Here is a 20,485-nt window from a genome sequence, read left to right on the forward strand (position 1 = left end):
TGATTTATTTTTATTACCTGAGAGCAGATCCTTGTGGGACTCCTTCCTCTTGTGTATGAGAGATGTGCAAGCGGACTCGCTGGTAGCAAACTTGAAAGGATCTATGCTGAAGGAAGTTTTATGTGGAATATGGTAAATGGAATGGAGGTCTCAAGATACTGAAATACCATGTAGGGTTGAAGGTGTTGCTCATTTCTGATAAACACATTCCTGATGTTTGATTCAGCTTTGACCACGAGATCCAGGGATGGTTGATTTTTCCTGAAACCAAATTGATTATCAGAGGCTAGATTTCGGGCTCGAGATAGAGTTATTCAACAGTATATATATATATTTTTTTTCTGGGGTTTGACTCAAGCAGCTGGTAAGAGAAATTGATCTATAGTTATGAGGATGTTGTTATTTGGATTTTAGGAGCATTAGGAACTAAGGCCATATTGCTTCAGGGATATGCGGTGGTCATTCCCTGACCATTCTACATCCTCCGTATTTGGTGTTCACAGGCTTGAACCATGGTCTAATCAAGAAGCGTGTGCTATGCACTGCTCCTGCCCATCTGGCTACAGAGGCGCCATAGTATAGTTATGAGGAACAGATAAATATCAGTACATAGTGTCACCAGCAGGAACTGGGGAATGTATCTTTAGTGAGGATATGATCAAAGAAGGTCAGCAGTGAGGATAATATGTTGTTGTCTAAGTGTTGGAGCATTATGTAATATATTCTGTTGGGACTAGCAGCACTGTTCTTTGAGGGAGATTTGGCTTCTTGAAGTTCAAGCCTAGTATGAACTGTTGATTGTAAGGTAAAGATGTGGCTCTGAAGTTCAGTTGATGTTTTAGCTAAAGCTTTAATCTTCTGAAATGAAGGTTCTTATGCAATCAAGGCAAACTACTGAGAAAAAATTGGTCCCTAGGGCATTCACAATCTTTTTAAAGTTCTTGCACATTCCAGATGAAAAGTGGAGAGGATAATGGAGGAAACTTGCTATTTACTTGCTATATTTTATTCCATCAGCTCACACTTCACTCTGTCTCTTATAATTTTAACTTTTTTTTTTTTTTTCCCACTCTTATAGCCTCCATTCCACCAATAATTTATAGGTATATGATTGATTGCTTGTGATTGTGGGATGGCAGCAGACACAACTGCTAGTATTTTTGTAATGTGATCAGTAAGTGCTGTAGAACAAGAATTGATGAAGAACCTCTGCATTTAAAACATCTTAAGGGATTTGATATGTGTCTGTGGAATGACAGTAGTGCAGATCATCTACTTTAACCAGGGTTGGCAAATTGGGTGAATTAAAGGTTAGTATTATGTTCTGTATGAGAACTAGGCTATCATCCCTCTCTCGCTTAATACTCCTTTTGAGTTCAGTGTGTTATACGGTGTGACTTTAATTTGTATTCTGCTTATGGAGGAAAATTTTAAATAAGTTCAGAATATCTTGATTGCATGGCTTCAATCTTCATGGGTTTGGCCACTCACAACTTTTCTGACTGTACTGGATGACTGTTTTCAGCATCAGAATGTTAGCAAGAGAACAAGAGAAAGAAATACACTTGCTCCAATTATCAGCACTGACACCCCATGTATTAATAATCTCCAGATAAAGGAATAACTAAAAAATCTGACTGGAATCATTTTAATATTTTCAGTGAAGCTGCTTACTGACAGTGGCGGGCTCTTGACCCTGATGTATGGGGGTGCTGCCTTGGCTATAAGACAGTTCCACGACCCACTGACCAGCCAATGACTCAACCACCAGGAGCAAAATGTGGAACTGTCTAGCACACAGTTCTGCTTACAGTTAAACTTCAAAGTTGAAAAACGATTTCATGTTTTTATTCATTTATTATTGAAATGATTATTGGAAATAGTTATTTTCCCGTGAACCAAAGGCTACCTGGATGGCCCAGGCTCTGTTTAATACTTGTATTAAATAAAGTGATTATTTTTTTTATGATGATTGGAAATAGAGGATGAGTATACTATATGCGGGACCTGTTAATAAAAATATTCATCATGTTGCATTGTTCTTCACAAAATTTCATATAACTCTGTTGACTGTTTGGAGAGCCTCTTGGCTCTGTTGGTGGATATGTGTTGCAATCCATTGTTTCTCCTTTTATCCCTGAGAGGATGACTTCATCGAGGTTCCCTGCCCCACCACATGGAGGAATGATGCCACTATTGACCAAGCAATTGATAAAGTAATTAGTTGGTTTAGTATATATACTCTAAGAAAAAAAAAGATGGATTTCCTTTCTGGATTTCCTATTTGAAGTAGTTTTAAAGTAAAGAATCATATGAAACAAAATAGGGAGAAAAGGTACTAGAAATAAAATAAAGCTAATTTGTTAAGAAAGGGCACACTATAACTCATACAAAAAAATCACTTGGTGGCAACAAATCCATGCTGTGATTGCTGTATTCCCATCAAGATGATCCTACATTACTTCTTTAACCAGTGATTCCATTTTTTTAATGGAGAATATGTCTGACCAGGGGTCCCCAGAGAAACAAATTTTATACCTACCTGTATCTACAGATTCAAAAATAAATCAGTGGATATGTGATATAAAATATCAGTTTTTTTATATCAAATTTTAATTATTACTTATTTATTGTACTAATCATAAAAATAGTCATTAATACAACAAAATTAATTATTACTTATCTATTTTACTAATCATAAAAATAGAGTAGTAATACAGGAGGTCCCCAGTATTCGAGTCCCCGCAGTTAAGAGGATTAATTTCTGAAACCGATACAAGCAATGAAAATAGCTTTGAGGATTTTTGGAAAAGTTTTACTATTCTGCACAGTATAAAATTGATTGGAGAAGCTTGGAAAGAAATTGTAGATTAATAAGTCATGCAAAAAGTTATACCATGATGCAGTTCATGAATATGAAGAATGCAATGTGACCGGGTTACAAAATGAAATTGTAAGTCTTGCAAAAGAAACTGAATTCCACAAAGTTGATGATGGGGATATTACACAATTGCTTGAATCAAGTGCAAAACCATTTACAAATGAAGAGCTAGCAGAATTATACTAACTACCACAGAAGAGGAAGCTGAAAATGATGACATGATTGAATCACCAATGGATAAAGATTTGAAAATTAAAGGAAGCCCTTAAGAAAAGTGACCAAGCACTTGAATATTTTTGTGAGAATAACCCTCTTTCATGATCGTGTACAAAAGTTAAGTGCGCTGTTAAAGACATAACTAAAAGTTAGGACAATTTTATCTGAAAAAATATGGCAAAAAAAAAAAAAAAAAAAAAAAAGACAACTCTGGATTCATTCTTTATTCGTAAAACTTGAAAATAGTGCAACTTCAGTAAACTTTACTTAACCTTATATTGTTCAATGTCTAATAAAATAATTCCCATTTTTTCAGTTCCTTCATTCCATTGTTTCTTATGTACAAGTACATAATACACATTATGAAAATTTGGTCCCCATTTTTAGTGGAATTTTCTGGAACCAGTTATCCTTGGATAACGAGGACCCCTGTACAACAAAATTATAATTAATGTGGTTGTAGAGTGTGACTAACTTTCGTAACATCGGGTTTTTTAAAGTACTAGTTCCAATTCTTAAAGTTATGTAAATGTGGGTCAGAGCCATGCAGGTTGAATGTCTTCTCATCCAAGAAAATAACTGACTTCCCTGGGGGGGGGGGTTTCCATTTGACATGCTCCTTACACCAAATTAATCGGGCCTTTTTCATTTTGTGTGAGGGCTAAAAGTCCATTTTTGAAGAGGCGTCTTCTGACTGTTACTGCACTTGCTACTACTCCTGTATGTTCTTACTATTCTCTTTTCAGCTCAGACGAAGAAACATTACGGTTTTTTAGGTATAAGTGCTTAAAAACGCGGTCCTGTTTTGGCATAGAGACTCATTTGCATCTAGTTCCTTTTTTCCTATTAGCAGAACCAGTATTCTTGAGTTTGGAATGAAAGCTACTCACTGTCGGCTGATTACAAGACATTCTATAAGCAATGTGATGGGAAGAACATTCTTCCTCACGTAAAGCAACAATAGCACCTCTTTCTTCGTGGCATCAATTGCATATAACTTGCCATCCTGACACAGGCAAGGAATGACTGCAACTCTTGTCGAGAGTGCTTATATAGCTGAAAGTAACAACTGATGCAATCTGTAAGAAATATTGCCATATACTTACATTATTCGGATGACAATTACAATTTTAAGGGGTGATGCACTTTATTTGAACACCAGTGTATAGCAGTGCTGGTTAAGAGTGAAATAATTTATCAGTCTTTCTTTTAAGCATTATTTTATTTTATTTATATTTTACTTTGGCTGTTAGTTCAATTAGGGCCATTGTTCTGCAAGTCTATTGCATTGGCAGGCTAGCAGTAGTTTGTCAGTTGTTTGCTGCATGGATTTGTATAATATTTGAAATGCAATAATTTCCACGATTGTTGTCTTTGTAGCCTTCTAATGAGATAGGACTCTGTGGTTGTTTTCTATTTTTCGTTGTGGGCAGTTTGCAGTTATCATCATTGTGATTTTTTTCACATTATTTTGGGCTTGGTGATATTGAGAGGGTTCCAGTCTAAATTTGTTCATTACTGACTTGTAAATTTAGGCTACATTTGCCTTTTATTTAAATTTTCAAAATTTTGGGTACATTATTTCCACAGTACTCTCTCTCTGTCTCTCACTTCTATTTTTTCTGGTGTGTTTTAGTTGTATTTGCTTTTTTTGCAGTGCTTCTCTCTTATTGTCCTACTTTAATTTAATTTACATTTTTTTTATATATATAAAAAGGGCTGTGTCCTACATGTTTGACATCAGTGCCAGCCTAATTACATAAAGACATAGGCATTCAAAACTTGTTTTTTTCTTTATGATCCAGTAGATTAGTGAGAATACATTTTATGCTTTAATTTCATCTAATTCATTTTCCTTAACTCAAGAAAAAATATCCATTCTTCTGTGTGTTTATTGCACATAACAGCTGTTTGATCTGTCTAGTTATTTCAATAACTAAACTGTTAAGCAATACTTCAAGTGGATCAAAAAAATTGTTTATTTTCAATTGAATAATATAGAAATATTTCAGATACCAGTCCGCTTATTATGTCTATTTTAAATTGTCACTTTCTATCATGCTCTTAAGAAATCTTAATGCAATTTGTTGTTCTAAATCAAATTATATATATATTTTTACTCGTGTCTATTCAGAAAAAACCCCTGAACATTATTCTAGGAGACAAACTTTTAGACATGGGAAAAGCCCTCTCTTGCAAGATCCACTAGAATATTTACAGTTAAATCAAATTTTATGCCAAGATGAATTCAGCCAAAATTTGTCAGAAAGTGGAGATAGAAGGTAAGTTTGTATTCTTTCAGTAATATGACATTTGAGTTACATAAAAATTTGCACCGTAATTGAGCTGAGGGATTGTTTGATATTCTAGCAATATTAACTAGTATCAGTCATTATTTAGTAGTGGCAAGTGTTGCAATGGGACAATGTTGCAGAATATCAGGGAGAAAAAATGCCTCTTCCTACCATTTTTATGACACTGGTCATCAAAATGAACCCCGCCTCTAAGATTTAAGCACATTTCTAAACCAGTTTTATGTGGCTGATTTCAAATATATTTCAAAAATCCTAATTTTTATTATTATTTACTTTTATGTTTATCTAAAAGTAAATAATAAAAAAATAAAAAAAAATTAGGAAAAAGAAAGAAATGAAAAAGTACAGAATATTACAAACATAACGCAATATCCAACAACATGTGTAATGTATGCAAGCAATATAAATTAGATGGCAGTGGGGAGCAGAAAAGAGCGAAGATAAATGAAGGAAGGAAGATTTAAAAATATTAAATATAAAGCCAGAATTATAAGCCAATAAATAATAAATTTAGACTAGTGCCATAGTCACCTTTATGAAAGCAAAAGCCCTTCCCGAAAAAACATGAATTTACCCAACCTTCCTGAGGTTGGGTAAATTCATGTCTTGACGATAAATAAGCTCATACACCAACCATTAATTGAAATAGCTCTTTACAGTAACTAGAATTTACAAATTAAAATTACATATTTACAATAAAATTTAATATATAAAATAAAACTGCTATAATACACTACATAAGAACTAAAACTGTAATAAAATCATTATAATAAAATTACCATAAATAAACTGGATTAAAAGCGACAAAACCTGTAGCTTTCGGAAGCATCAGCTTCTTTCCTCAACAGTAATAAATCTTCTGGCAACACTTCCTTATATATAACAAGCTCACGGTATTTCACCATGTGGTTCCATCGGCGCATGGTCAGAACTGGAAGCGGAAATAGCTCGGGAACGCGAAAAGCAAAACCATTCATCCGTACTTAGGACAATAATTTCAAATAGGGGATGCAAACGCACACCCCTGTCCCTATTCATGGTATTGTTGTCGGATGAACAGATTCGCAGGCTCTCGAGCCATTTACGGTCCTAGAATCCATGCGCTCGATCTGCAATAACCGCATCCCCTGGGGAGATTTGATGCTGCCTCTCCCAGTAATGCTCGGCCACAGCAGACTTATTATAATCAGTGGTTTTTATAGCATTTATATGCTCCCCCATTTATATCCCCAGACTGTTTTTATAACATTTTAATGCTCCCCCAGCGGTTTTTTATAGCATTTATATGCTCCCCCATTGTCTGGGGGAGCATTTAAATGCTATAAAAACCACTGATTATAATAAGTCTGTTGTGGCCGAGCATTATTGGGAGAGGCAGCATCAAATCTCCCCAGGGGATGCGGTTATTGTAGATCGAGCGCATGGATTCTGGGACAGTAAATGGCTCGAGAGCCTGCGAAATCTGTTCATCCAACAACAATACCATGAATAGGGACAGGGGTATGCGTTTGCATCCCCTATTTGAAACTATTGTCCTAAGAGTACAGATGAATGGTTTTGCTTTTCGTGCTCCCGAGCTATTTCCGCTTCCAGTTCTGACCATGCGCCGATGGAACCACGTGGTGAAATACTGTGAGCCTATATAATGAAGTGTTGCCAGAAGATTTATTACTGTTGAGGAAGGAAGCTGATGCTTCCGAAAGGTACAGGTTTTATTGCTTTTAATCCAGTTTATTTTAGGTAATTTTATTATGATTTTATTACAGTTTTAATTCTTATATAGTGTATTATAGCAGTTTTATTTTATATATTAAATTTTATTGTAAATATGTTATTTTAATTTGTAAATTCTAGTCACAGTAAAGAGCTATTTCAATTAATGGTTGGTGTTATGAGCTTATTTATCGTCAAGACAAAAGCCCTTCCCTCTGCCCTTGACATATATACATGTAAAAATAAATCCCACATCAATACACTATGATTACTGCTATTTAGTGGGGCTTTTATCTTCAGATTCTTGATGCATGATAGGTTACAGCTTGATAGTCAGATCAAGGGTATTGCTTTCTCTTGTTGCCTCTCTAACATGTTGGTGTAGAGAACTGTTGTCTTATTGGACAACAGTTCCCTACACCACAGAAGTCTTTTAGTTTAGAATCTACAGAAGTCTTTCTATGTGTGTGAGTGAATAAACCAAAACACAAGATAGTCAATATCTATAAAGTTAAAATTCCTCAGAATGTTTATAAGACATTCTGATTTAGTGGGAACTATGTCTATACAGTTGTTCATTATACTTGCAGTCATTAGGCCTATAACACCATTGCTACTCTTTTTTGTTGTCTCAGTGCTTATGTCACACCAAATTGATTTATCCATTCACTACCTTAGATTTTGTGCTTTATTTGTGTACAGATTGGACACTTCCTGTCCAATCTGTACACAAATGGTACTTCCTATATTCAAATTCTGAATCCTTTATATCTGTTGATCATCATTTCTGTTATTTCCACAATGTCTGCATTTGATGACTTCACCAGTACACTGTATTCACCAAATTTTATTTACTGTGCTCCTAGCATTAATGTACATTAGCATTTTTTAGTATTAGTAGAGGCATATGATGCAAGAAAGCAAGCTTATACAGCATCAACCAAAAAAAAAAAAAAAAAAAAAACCCCTTTCCATTCACTCCAAATAGTTGTGTAGTTCTGCTTTTGATTTTATTTAAGCTATCAACTTCCACAACGACAGAAGTTTGTTCTAGCAGTCAACCACCTGCTGGCTTAAGGCAAATTCCTGCACATCTGTTCTACAACTGTCTTTTCTCAATTTGAATTTGTCTTCTCAGGCAATTAATCTGGGCAAGAGGAAGAATCCCATCAGCATTGCTTTTTCAAACCATTTGAGGCCTTATACACCTCAATCAGATCCCCTTGCAGGTGCCTAGTCTCCATATAATGCAAGCACAGCCCATAGCCCATGTACTCTCTTGTTCTAAGAGGACCCCAAGGTGGTCTTGAAATCTGCAACGCCATAGTTTTATCTTTTTTTTTTTTTAATATGTAAAAAGCATATGACATGGCTTGAAGGTTTGGAAACTTTAAAAGACATTCATACACTTGGTTTTAGGGATTACCTTACAATTTTTATTAAATTTCTTTTATCAAAGAACTCATTCCAAGTTCATGGTTTAAAGTGCTCTGTCTCTCTCACTCTCTCTCTTTCCCAAGGATCAGTTGTGTAATGCTTTGTTGTTTGTCAAAGTTAATTCTGTTAATGACAACTGTGAACAGCACCTTCTCTGTTGACTTTATTTTTATGATGTTATATAATGAGGGCCATTGAATGACTTCAGGAAGCTGCTGACCAGATGAACTTGCAGGCAGTGACTAATGGTTTCAGATTCTCATTTCAGAAGACAATTTGCATGCATTTTAATCACAAATGGAACTTTCACACTGTTTGTGAAATCCAACCATATTAACAACTATTATCCAAGAACTAAAGCTCTGACAGAATGTCATTCCAGTAATGTCTAATACAAAATTCTTGGGACTTATATTTTTTTAAGGAGCTGACATTCTTCCAACATATATTAACTGTGGATAAAGTGCACAAGGGGCTCAAACCTCCTACATGATATGTAGGAGGTTTAATCAAAGGTAAAAGGTCAATTCATTGCACTTTACTTTGAATCTATTGAAGTTAAGTTTAGACTGGATATGTGCATTAACTTATCATGCAATTGTCTGGTCTAAACTAGTGATGGGCACCAGGTTTGCCCCTCTGCTAGAAACAGCAAAATTTAATGTTCAACATCAAGCCAACTGCATTTCTGCTGGAGCATTTAGAGCATCTGTTTTCCAGAGTTTATATGTCAAAGCTACTGAACCACCTCTTTTGCTTTGGTGAAAGAATCTGTCATTACAGTATATTTTTAAAAGAAATTCCTTGTCAGATCATCCCACGTGGATATTTGTTTTTGCACCCTACAATATCTATTAGGCTGCCAACCATCCTAACAGATATTTGTGTTTGGTATTTGTGTACAAGAGGCTACTCAGAGTTGTTAACATCACAGTAGACCATTATGCCCATTCACTAAGGTAACTCCTTCCACCCCAGAGCTTATATATCATTATCCAAGTTCCCCATTAAAAATTCAGGAAATGACAGCAATCTTATCTTCCATGTACCTTCAACTCTCTGCTATCCACTGTGCTAAATTATGCATGCTTCTTGCCTGGCTTGACTGATAGATCAAAGTCACTATCATTTATGGGAGCTGCTATCATTTTCCCAAATAGCACTATCTGGGAAGATTTCCCATGTCTGCAGAATACACACAACAGAGTTTTATGCTATACAGTTAGCTTTAGACCACATTAAACTTATAATTATCAAAGGTGTGTATTTACATAGAATTTATGAGTGCTTTACAGGCCTTATCAGTGATGAAATATAATTAATCCTCATCCAGTTCTGTCCTGGTATGCTTTCAAACATCTGGCAGTGGGTCCTGGATTCCTCAGATACTACATTCTCTTTCTGAATGGTTATTTAAAATCAGCTTCTGCTGGATCATCCACAATGTGATCAGAGGGGGTCATTTAAAATGCATGCAAGCCCCATTGTGATCAGGGAGTCATGACCTGGCAGATGCTGTAGCCAGATTGCAAGCTGCAGAATAGTTGCTGCCTGTTAGTCCACTAAACAGATTACAGGCAGGCAACATTGCACTTTTTCCAGCAACAGGTCACAAATAAACAGATTATATGAGGTTTAGCCTATAAATCAAACTCTGGCAGTTCGGTCAGCACAAGAACCATAGAGGATAAGTTGTTTTTAATCACCTTTGCATAGGAATGTCATCTTACATATGCATTTCTGCTGAAGGAATTGATGATCCTCCTGCCACTCCATTTTAATTAACCATCATATTTTATCAGAATTCCTCCTTTTAATGAAAGTAGTTTATCTTTACCACTTTCAGCTACCTGATCAAATCTTATATTCTACCAGGTTTCATCTGACAATGATCTTTGTCAGCCATTTTTAGTTATTGAATATCCCTAAATTTGTTTAGACTCGTTTAAATTATATACTTATTGTATCTGTTTTACAGAATTTTTATCCTTGTGCCTTTCAGCTTAGTGACCTAATTCTGTGGCTACTGAAATCTTTAACATTTATCTTTTATGTGATTTGGTTTAAATAAATCTGCTGGCTGCTAATTAACATAACGAAGTCTGTCCAATGAAAGTAATGCCAGAAGTATAAAGTTTTAGTATACAATTTCTGCTTTGATTATTTTGATATTAAGTTTTAATAAAAATAAAAAAATTTTATTAAAGAAAGTATATTAAAGATCCTTTCATATTTCATAATTTTTTTTTATTGTAGTTCTCCTGTATTTTCATCTACTACTGTTGAAACAGAGCAGATTGGCAATAAGCAATGTACAAGAATTTCCCATCACCAGACTGCTGCTAATCTTGGCAGCATGTCAAAGAAGACTACTACTTCTTCAGTTAAAAATGAAGAGAGTATTGATAATAAAATGCAGGAAATGAAGTCATGTTCATATGAAAGACTTCTATTGAGTCCATTAACTGAAAATTTTCAGTCATATCCATTTAGTAATATTGCAAAAGTAGAAGAAAATTTTTTAGAGCTGGTAAGCTACTATTTTCTCTCTCTCTCTCTCTCTCTCTCTCTCTCTCTCTCTCTCTCTCTCTCTCTCTCTCTCTCTCTCTCTCTCTCTCTCTCTCTCACACACACACACACACACACACACACACACTGAAGTTTGATGAAAAATTCAGTACGACTTACTTTCAATGTTCACTTATGTCTAAAATCTATTGGTTTACAAAAAACTTTATTGGAAAGGTACAAATGGCACTGTGTAGCCCACATTGTAAATACAGCTTTTGAAACAATAAAAGGGACCTAGTTTTTACAATTAAGTCTTTCACTCTACAAAGGTTTCCACATGTGGTTTTCTTTATCACCAAAGTGTGTTTTAAAAATTGCACTAAAGTAGAATTTTTGTAACAATATTAAAAACAAAAACTAACATATTAATATAAGTAACAATAAGTTTTATCTATGCTATGTTTCTGAATTGGTGGTATTTCTTGTGTGTGTGTGCGCGCGCGCACACACACACACACACACACACGTTATTGACACGTACTGCTATGGTTGAAATGTTGCTAACATATGGTTATAATTTAATTAGCTGGGAACTGTGTTGTCATTTAGGTATTTTGGTGCAAGAGCTTTGGCTATATTGCATCTTTTATATTTGCATTATATGCTACTAGCTCAAAATTTTAAACTTTAAATGTATTATATTTGCTTAACTTATTTACAACTATATAACTTAACAAATATAATACATTATATTTTAAATGTATTATATTTGTAAAATTTCATCCTTTTTAAGTAAGCAAGCAATTTACTGGGGCTTGCATTTTATCATGGAATATCCATTAGAACCTCTGTTATATGCTGGGTATTTTGAAAGATAGTTTTATTTTGTTGTTTGATAAAGTGGATAGTCCAACAGTAGATTCTATATTTTGGCCACTTCACTGTATGTGCCCATTGTAAACATGTCAATGGTTCTTCTTTTTTAAAATAAATATGCAAGTGTGCAACATGTATGACCAGTATGCAGTATTTTAAGAGTAACTTCTTTATATCTCTTCCCAGAGGCTTGATTTTCAGGATTGTGGTGCCTGTTTTATTTGCAGAAATTTATCACTCATTTGACGTTTGTGTAAATGTGCCCATCTTTCTTTACTGGGTTTTTGAATGACAAAATTATAATTATAAAATTATAATTATAAGACCTTGATGTTGGAATTTTATTACCACTTAATCTGCTGGTTTGTTAAAAATTCCTGCCTATGCCTGTTCAGCTATTATTCAACATAGCTTCACTGCTGGTTTCTTTCTCCTTAGTTATGCTAACCATGTATGGATTTGAGTTATCTATGGATCAGTTAATAGTATCTAAGCACTGGAGTATTGTGCATAGGGAATACAAAAAATAATCCTTTTCATAAAGGAGTGCTGTGCAATATATTCTAATGTTATTCAAATTGCAGTTAGCTCTGCAGTACATATACTAGATTCAACTGGAAGTTCTTGGGAAATAGGTATCTAAATGAATTACTGCTATGCCTGAAAGCAGGTCTAATTCTGATCTATCAGTATAGATGAGCTGATAATCTGTAGTTTGCTGCATAAGCAAACTACAGATTATCAGCTCATCTATAAACTGTTGGAGTTCTGATTTTGGATGGTATTTATTTCCCCCACTGCTGAAAATATTTCTCATGTTCAGGATACCAGAGGTCCTGGGGGGATTATGGTGTATCTTTGGCAACATTGTCAAGACTAATCTACCACTACATAAGCAGTTTTCACAGATGTATATCTTGCTGGTTTGTGAATATATCCAGTTTCCCAACTTGGTTTATGAAGATATTCCCATTACATAAAATTTGTCTACATAAATGGAGTTCACTGGCCTCTACAAAAACTTTGCAATGGTGATGTATGAAAGGCTCCTTTACTGATTCACAAGGCACTGTGATGTATAGGGATCCAGCCATTTCAGCAATGCAGAATTATAAACTGGTGCACCATAGTCTGGATAATATCATAGCTTTATCTAAATTTGGTAGAGTGTAATGATCTACCTGGTAGATATTTTAGGCTTTAAGCAGGTGGTACTTAATCCTTTAATATTCTAGAAAGTCAACTAACTGTAAGTTTAAGTACTCCTTATGTGCTGTATTATAATGACAAAGTATATTAAAGTAGCACCCGCTTAATTTTCAGATAGCAATATTCTTGCATCCTTTGACGTTGTATCTTTATATACGAACGTACACATAGAAGACGCTTTACAAGCCTTAAGGGAATTATTAATCGCAGATGACACTTTGATTAAACTGACTAGCTTAAATATTAGTAGTATTTTGGAATTCATGTCGTTCTTACTTAAAGAAAAACAATTTCATTTTCAGGACAAAAATTACGAACAGGTATACGGCCTCTATGGGTCTAAGTATATCAGCCCCATTGTCAGAAATTTATTTGGCGTCCATCGAACAAAAAGTGCTTCAACCATTTCCCTCTAATCTTAGACTTTACATGAGATATGTGGATGACATTTTCCTTATTGGTAACAAGGAAACTATTGATGTGTTGCTTAACACATTCAACGTGATACACGAGAGAGAGATTAAAGTTTACCCTCGAAACGGAAATAGATAATTCAATCAATTTCTTAAACCTTACCATCTTATAAAGTGGGCACAAGATTAGGTACCAGGATTTACAGGAAAAAAACACACATGGGTAAATTTCTACATTTTCATTTGCATCATCCTCTATACATTAAAGAAGCGGTTCTTTTTAACCAGATCCATAATGCTGTAAAATATAGTTATACACAAGATCATCTTGGTGTTGAACTTAAATACCTCACGGAAAAATTCTTAGATAGGAAGTATCCACTACATTGATAAATGATACCATTGTCAAGGTTAATAACAGAATTAATAACAGTCATCAACGTAACAATCGTGATGACGGGAAACTAGGAACCCAAGTCGTTCTCCCTAACCAGAGGCAATTCGTGAAACGTCTTCGGCAAGTCTTTGCAAACGCAAATATAACTATAGTTTTTTCGTCATATAATAAACTAGGTTCCAAATTCAATGTGTATAGAACAACACACAAATACACTACACAGGATTATAATAATATATATCTAATTCAATGCTAAATTGATTCTAATGCCTGTTATATTGGGAGCACCACGACTGAATTTGATACTTAATATGCACGTGTATTATCATTTTAATAGTTTTAAGTCTAACCTATCTAGTATGGAATTAACACATGTCCATTCCCACAATTATAATCCACTGATCGATTCAGCTATTACTAAAATTAAATTGGAATCTAGTTATAAAATTCTCCAAAATGAAGCTTTAGTTATTGAATGGTTTCGTCAACTACCAATCAACCTCTTCCCTATTTGGGACTTGACACAAATAAAGTTCCCACTTGCTCTGAATTGCATCTCAGGTAATAGCTCTTCTTTTTAATAACGTTCGCATTCCTCTTCTCTCTAACTGAAGACGAATATCGAAAGTTGCTCATGCACAACTATTGGCTTTTCATTAATAATTAATCTATTCAAGGTTATCCCCATCTTTATGATTTTAATTGACAACCCTGGAATGGAATGTACATTCCCTTTCTTATGTGCATATTTTAATGGGTTTAAATTAATTACATGTTAAATTTTTTAAATTTAAATTGAACCACAACTTCAGTAATGATTTAGTACAAGTAAGTCTCTCATTCTTATTAACTGTGTTTTCTATAATCTCATCACATCCAAGCGGATTCGTCAAGAGGTGAGTGCTGAAAATTAAGTGGTGCTACTTTAATGTACTTATTCTAGAAAGTTTAACTTGAGATCAATTAAGTGTTGTTATCGGAGTGTATTTTTTTTGGTGAAAGAGTTACTATGGCCAAGCTGCACCTCTTCCTGTGGAGTGAGAATGAACATGCTATTAAAATGGCCTTACAAGTACATATATAAATTAATCAATTTCAGACAGTTAAAAAACTCAGATTGGAGTTGTCCCCAATAATGACTATGCTGAAAAGACTTATGTAAGTTAGAGGGATTGGAACAGTATTGAACTGGCACACTGATAATGAATGCATACAGTTAGAATATGTTTCACAGTTAATGATTAGCTGCAGTGCAAGCAAAGTGGAGCATCATTTCCTGGCAGTAAAATGGGATGCATAAGATGAGTGTGACCAGGTGTGTGCTCTGGCCAACAACCTCTTCGTGTCTGTTTGATTGGAAGCTGGATTTCCATGGCTGTGGATTCTTCTTTATGTCCGTAACTTGTTATATATTTGGTTATGCCAAATTTCTGTCCACTTTCCATTGCATTCTCCATAGCGATTGATTTATCTGTATAAGTAATCAGAATGCAGTCACTGTCAGGAGGATTTTTTTTCTGCTTTATATGCATGCACATTTGCTAGTATTCCAACAGAATGTCCATCATAACAGAATGTCCATCAGAAGACATCAATCATACTGTATGATGGAAGAGTTGTGGAGGATTGCCGGAACTTTGCTCTGGAGATTAAACATGGGTTCCACCACTTCAAGCCTCCAATGAGAAAAGTGGTGGTACTGCGCCATTTGAGTCGTCTACCACCAAGTATTTCCTGGTAACACAGAGGGGCAGCATTCCTGTGTGTGTGCACGTGCGCGTGCCACAGCTCGACCCCTGCTTACAATGGTTTGCACCTGGGGTGGTCACCTCCAGTATGCTAGATGCCGTATTTCAGGACTTGCACATAGGGTTATGCCGAGTGTTACCAATAGTCCCACCATTGTGAAGGCACAAGTGGAGGATTTGCTTGCCATCACAGAAAGACCAGACTTTGCCAAAATTCAGTCCATTTGATTCAAGTGTCACCTGAATATCAATTCCATCAACATTTTAGACTCCCAGGCAGCAAGTCCAGCTTGTCATACTTGAGAAAATATCTGTCACAGACTCAAGGACCAAGTTAGAAACTGCATTATGACATACTCTGTAGAATCATCACTGGATTGGTAGTTAATTATTTCACCATCAAAAGAGATGCTCAAAGAGAATAACTTCTAATTAACCTTGGAAAATTTCCATTTTAAGCAGATTTCTGTGTGTGGAATACCAGTTGTTTCACAAATTTTGGATAATGGCCACCATTTAGCTGGTTGTCCAGAGTTGACCACTGAATGCATGGAAACTTGTATTGCATACAATTTTTATCTTTAATCTTTAAAATAGCCTCCTCTGTTGCATTTGTAATTTTGTGTGGCATGTATGCATGCAGCTGCTCCATCTGTGTCCAAGGGTACCATTTTAGTTTCTTCTAAAATGGCACAGCCCTTGTACTTTTCTCCCATTTGCTGCTTTAAATTTAAACTTTTCCTTTTACAGAGATTGGAACTCGCTGTAATCAACTTACATCCAATTGGATAGTAATCACTGTTATAAGGATCATTTATGGTTGACCATTCTGTGATGTATAATGCAGTTGAGCAGATAACTGAGATCAATTGCTGAACTTACTCCTGTGAGCAGGTGAACATGAGTATGTGCTTACATTCAAGAGATTAAAACTATCTTTATCAGTAAGTTTTTCTATCATTAGCCCTCTTTTATCCTGTTGAGTTGTTATTTTGGTTTTTAGGAGCATTAGCAACTAAGGCCATATTGCTCTGGGGATATGTGGTGGTCATTCCCTGACCTTTCCGCATCCTCCGTATTTGGTGGTCACAGGCTCGAACCCCAGTCTAATCAAGAAGCGTGTGCTACGCATTGCTGCTCCTGCTCACCTGGCTACGGAGGCACCATCCTGTTGAGAGCCCCATAAAAGTTGACTTCCATTAAAATTCCCCATAGTGCAAAATGGAGGTTGAGGGTGTTGAAAAAGTTGGATTAAGAGATTTTCCATATCTTGATATGAACGAGCACAGTTGGGTGGTCATAGTTAATTGCCCCTCGTGGTTCTTGAATAATGGACCAGTTCAGATGTGATAACTAACTCTGTATTTTCACTGCATACATGCTGAATATATGTAGTGGAGGCTTTGAGTCTACAGACAAGCTGTAAATTGATGGTTCTAATAGTTCCTAGAGTTGTGGAGAGTGTAGTGGACTGTGTCTAGGCAATGTAACATATCCTGTCTAGCCAAATCATATAAAGGGATCCATAATCCAATTGTAATCTAATCATAGTTTTGTATAACTGCTGCAATTATATCTGTTGCCTCCATAGGTCATTGAAGATACTGTACACAAGGTATTAATTAAGTTTAATTTGTTATCTAACATTCTATATTTATATATAGAACCAGTTCATTTCTGTATATTTAACAGAAATGTATAACCACTGATTTTTGTTTTTTTTCAGATGTTGTATATCCATTGTCTTGTCACATTTATATATTTGTTTATGGATCGCTAAAGCTGCCATTCAATGGTGTTCATTCTTTGTGGTGAAATGAGTTGGAAAGATCATCTGCACACACACATTTCCAGTGCAGGTGATATAACCATTGCAATATTATTCACTCTAATGGCAAACAGGGTTGCAGTTGGTACTGAGCCTTAAGAGACTCTTTCCTGTTGTATGTATAGACAAACAGTCTTTATATCATACTTGAAATGTTCTGAGTGAAAGGAAGTTCTCTGTAAATTGGGGAATTTGCCCTCTGTATCAAACTTAAATTTTGCAAGATTTTTAATCTCCATGTTGTATCGGAAGCATTCTCGAGATCTAGATTTACCATCACCATATTTGTTTTCTAATAAATTTCTTATATTCATTTCAATTTGATATATAGATCAAGGGTTGATCTATTTTTTTTTCTAAATCCAAATTTGGTGGGGTAATAGAGCATTCTCATTTTCCAGCAGCCATGTAACTTTCTTACGTACTATTCATTCGAAGAGTTTACCCAGGCAGATAGTCAATGAAATGGGATAATAATTACGTTTAAGAAGGACCTTTCCAGGTTTTGGAAATGCAAATACAATTTCATGCTGCCATGTGGATGGATACAAGTTATTTATAAAAATAATCAATTATATAAGGCCAGTAGACTATCCAGAGAATCAGAATTTAAGTGTTGTATCATGGTATAATGATTACCATCCAGATCTGCAGCACTCTTAGGCACATTTGTAATGGTTGCAAGTAGTCCCTCTTTTAAAAAGGGTAAAAGTGCAGTAGTTGAGAAGTTAACTTACTTTGTTTGGCTTGTGCTTTAAGTCTGAAAATCAGACTTATAACTGCCAACATAGTATCGAAACAATAGGCCAGAATTTTATGTGCAGCATTTGAGGGATTTAAGTTACTCATGAGCCTTCATTTAGGACTAGATCATTGTACCTAAGTACCTCACCCATGCAGAGTGTTATGAGGGGGTGCCCACTCACGAATTAGCAGGAATTGTGTATGTGAATGAGTTACCAATTTTTCAACATGCAAGAATAACATGTTGAGCATTCACCATTACCATGATATAATCTCTTCATGAGCTGGTGATGAAAGCCGAAGAAGACCATTGCTTCTTCCTCTATCATTGAGTAATAGATAAAGTCACTAGATTAACAGCCTTCCTAGTAGCACAGAAACCCGGCAACAAAGTTTTTGTTCTGAGTTGATGTTACTGTACAAATAGGAATAGTCAACAATGAAATCATAAAGAGCACTACAAAATATCTGAACAGTAACTATAATTATTCTCATCAAGAAATATACAGATTTTTACTGTATGCAGGGAAAGAGCTCCAATTCCTCATAATCCATTACTTAAATACCTGTTTTTTTTTTCTTTTTTATTTTCATAGAAATAAAACTTTTAAACTCTTAATTTATTATTCAAATTGTATGCTAACTGCTTGCAATGAATTAAGAATATATTGTGTATTTTTTTTTTCAGACACCTGAAATTTTTAACTGAACATTTGCCTAAAGATGCCAGATATTCTAAGGGTCTGGGACATGCTATATATTTTTTTCACATTAATGAAATGTAGTGCTTTCTTTTAGATTGTTAAAGATGCTTTGGAAAACAGCATACAATCCAGTCCTGAAAGTCTTCAACCCAGGCCAGTGCATAATTTCTCTCCATCTGAAACAATGTGGGATTTTCTTGGTATGTTAGTAGTTTAATATGTTGTAATCTAGACACAAGTGTTAGGTTATTGTTGAACGTTGTATGTTTTTGAATAACTTTGTTTCTTGAACTGTTATGGTATATTTAGTGATATACAAGGTGCAAGCCCAAAGTTTCTTCCCGGGCCATGTTGAGTGCTAATCACACATGTAGTATAGCAGCATGCCATTAGATACCGCTCAACTAATTCATTGTGAATTAGTGTGCCAAGTTTCCAGCCAACAGGACATTCTGCTTTTGTGCAGTTGGTGTTTTGTGCAACATTAAGAAACAGCAGATTTGCATCAAATTTTGTCAAACTTGGAAAACTGTTTCAGAGATTTAGCATATGCTTAAACAAGCATTTGGTTATTTGTAAGCAAATTACCAAATGCTTAAACATAAACTTTTCAATGGGGCAAAACACATTTTACAAAGATATTTGCATTTCCAAGGTGGCCAAACTTCAGTTGAGGATTTCAAGTGCTGAGATCATTCAACTTGGACTGAAGAAAATGGTGAAAAATTGCATTATCATTCATGAGAACGGATGGCATATGATTAATGACATTTGTGACATTCTAGGCCTCTCACGTGGTACATGTTGGCACATTTTAACTGAAAATTTAAACATGAGGCAAATTGCTGCAAAATGTGGGCGGGCCTCATTTGCTGAGTGACAACCAGAGCTGGATTTCTGTATGCAGGGATCTGCAAGCACAGACCAGAAAAGAGAGAAACTTTCTTTCAAAGGTTATAACAGAGGATGAAAGTTAGATGACCCAGAAAGCAGCAGTCCAAGTTGTAGGTTCTGCAACTTTGATATTTATTATCAGTTAACATGCACTTTCTATCAGAATCCCAACAACCCAAGACAAAAGCTCAATTAATTTATTAATTAATATAATTAATCAATCAATCAATTAATTAATATAACACTCGTTACTGAAACATAAATATAGCGTTATAACTGTGTTGGGATACAAGTTTAGGATTTAATTTTATACTGAAATTGAAATTTTATTGAAAGTAAATCGAAATCATGACTCAAACCAGAGCAGCAAAGCAAAAGGCTCAAGCTAATGGGAATGCTGTGGCTCAGGGGAGAACTGAGAGGGGCAGTTGCCCTCTGAATCACAGCCTTTTAAGATGCACTATCTGCTTGATGTTTGCGGAGCAGTCAGGTATGGGACATGATACTGCCATGGGGGATGTCTTTGTATGTGTGCGATGCAAGGAGTATAAGGAAATCAGGCGACAACTCAGCATTGTTATGGGCCTATATGAGAGCTT

At 35.2% G+C, this 20,485-nt stretch overlaps 1 protein-coding gene across 1 annotated transcript in view; it reads left to right on the top strand.

Annotated features, from left to right (window-relative positions):
* Positions 1-20,485, top strand: part of LOC150089334 (uncharacterized) — a 121,906-nt gene that overhangs the window by 81,642 nt on the left and 19,779 nt on the right. Inside the window, exons 9-11 of the mRNA XM_090389952.1 lie at positions 5,232-5,379; positions 10,819-11,092; positions 19,087-19,192. Of these exons, the coding sequence (XP_090246078.1) occupies positions 5,232-5,379; positions 10,819-11,092; positions 19,087-19,192 (528 nt within the window). The remainder of the gene's footprint in view (positions 1-5,231; positions 5,380-10,818; positions 11,093-19,086; positions 19,193-20,485) is intronic.

The sequence above is a fragment of the Mastigoproctus giganteus genome, chromosome 2 (genome assembly GCF_048544385.1).
Source record: "Mastigoproctus giganteus isolate SK-2022 chromosome 2, ASM4854438v1, whole genome shotgun sequence".
Classification (NCBI taxonomy): Eukaryota; Metazoa; Arthropoda; class Arachnida; order Uropygi; family Thelyphonidae; genus Mastigoproctus; species Mastigoproctus giganteus.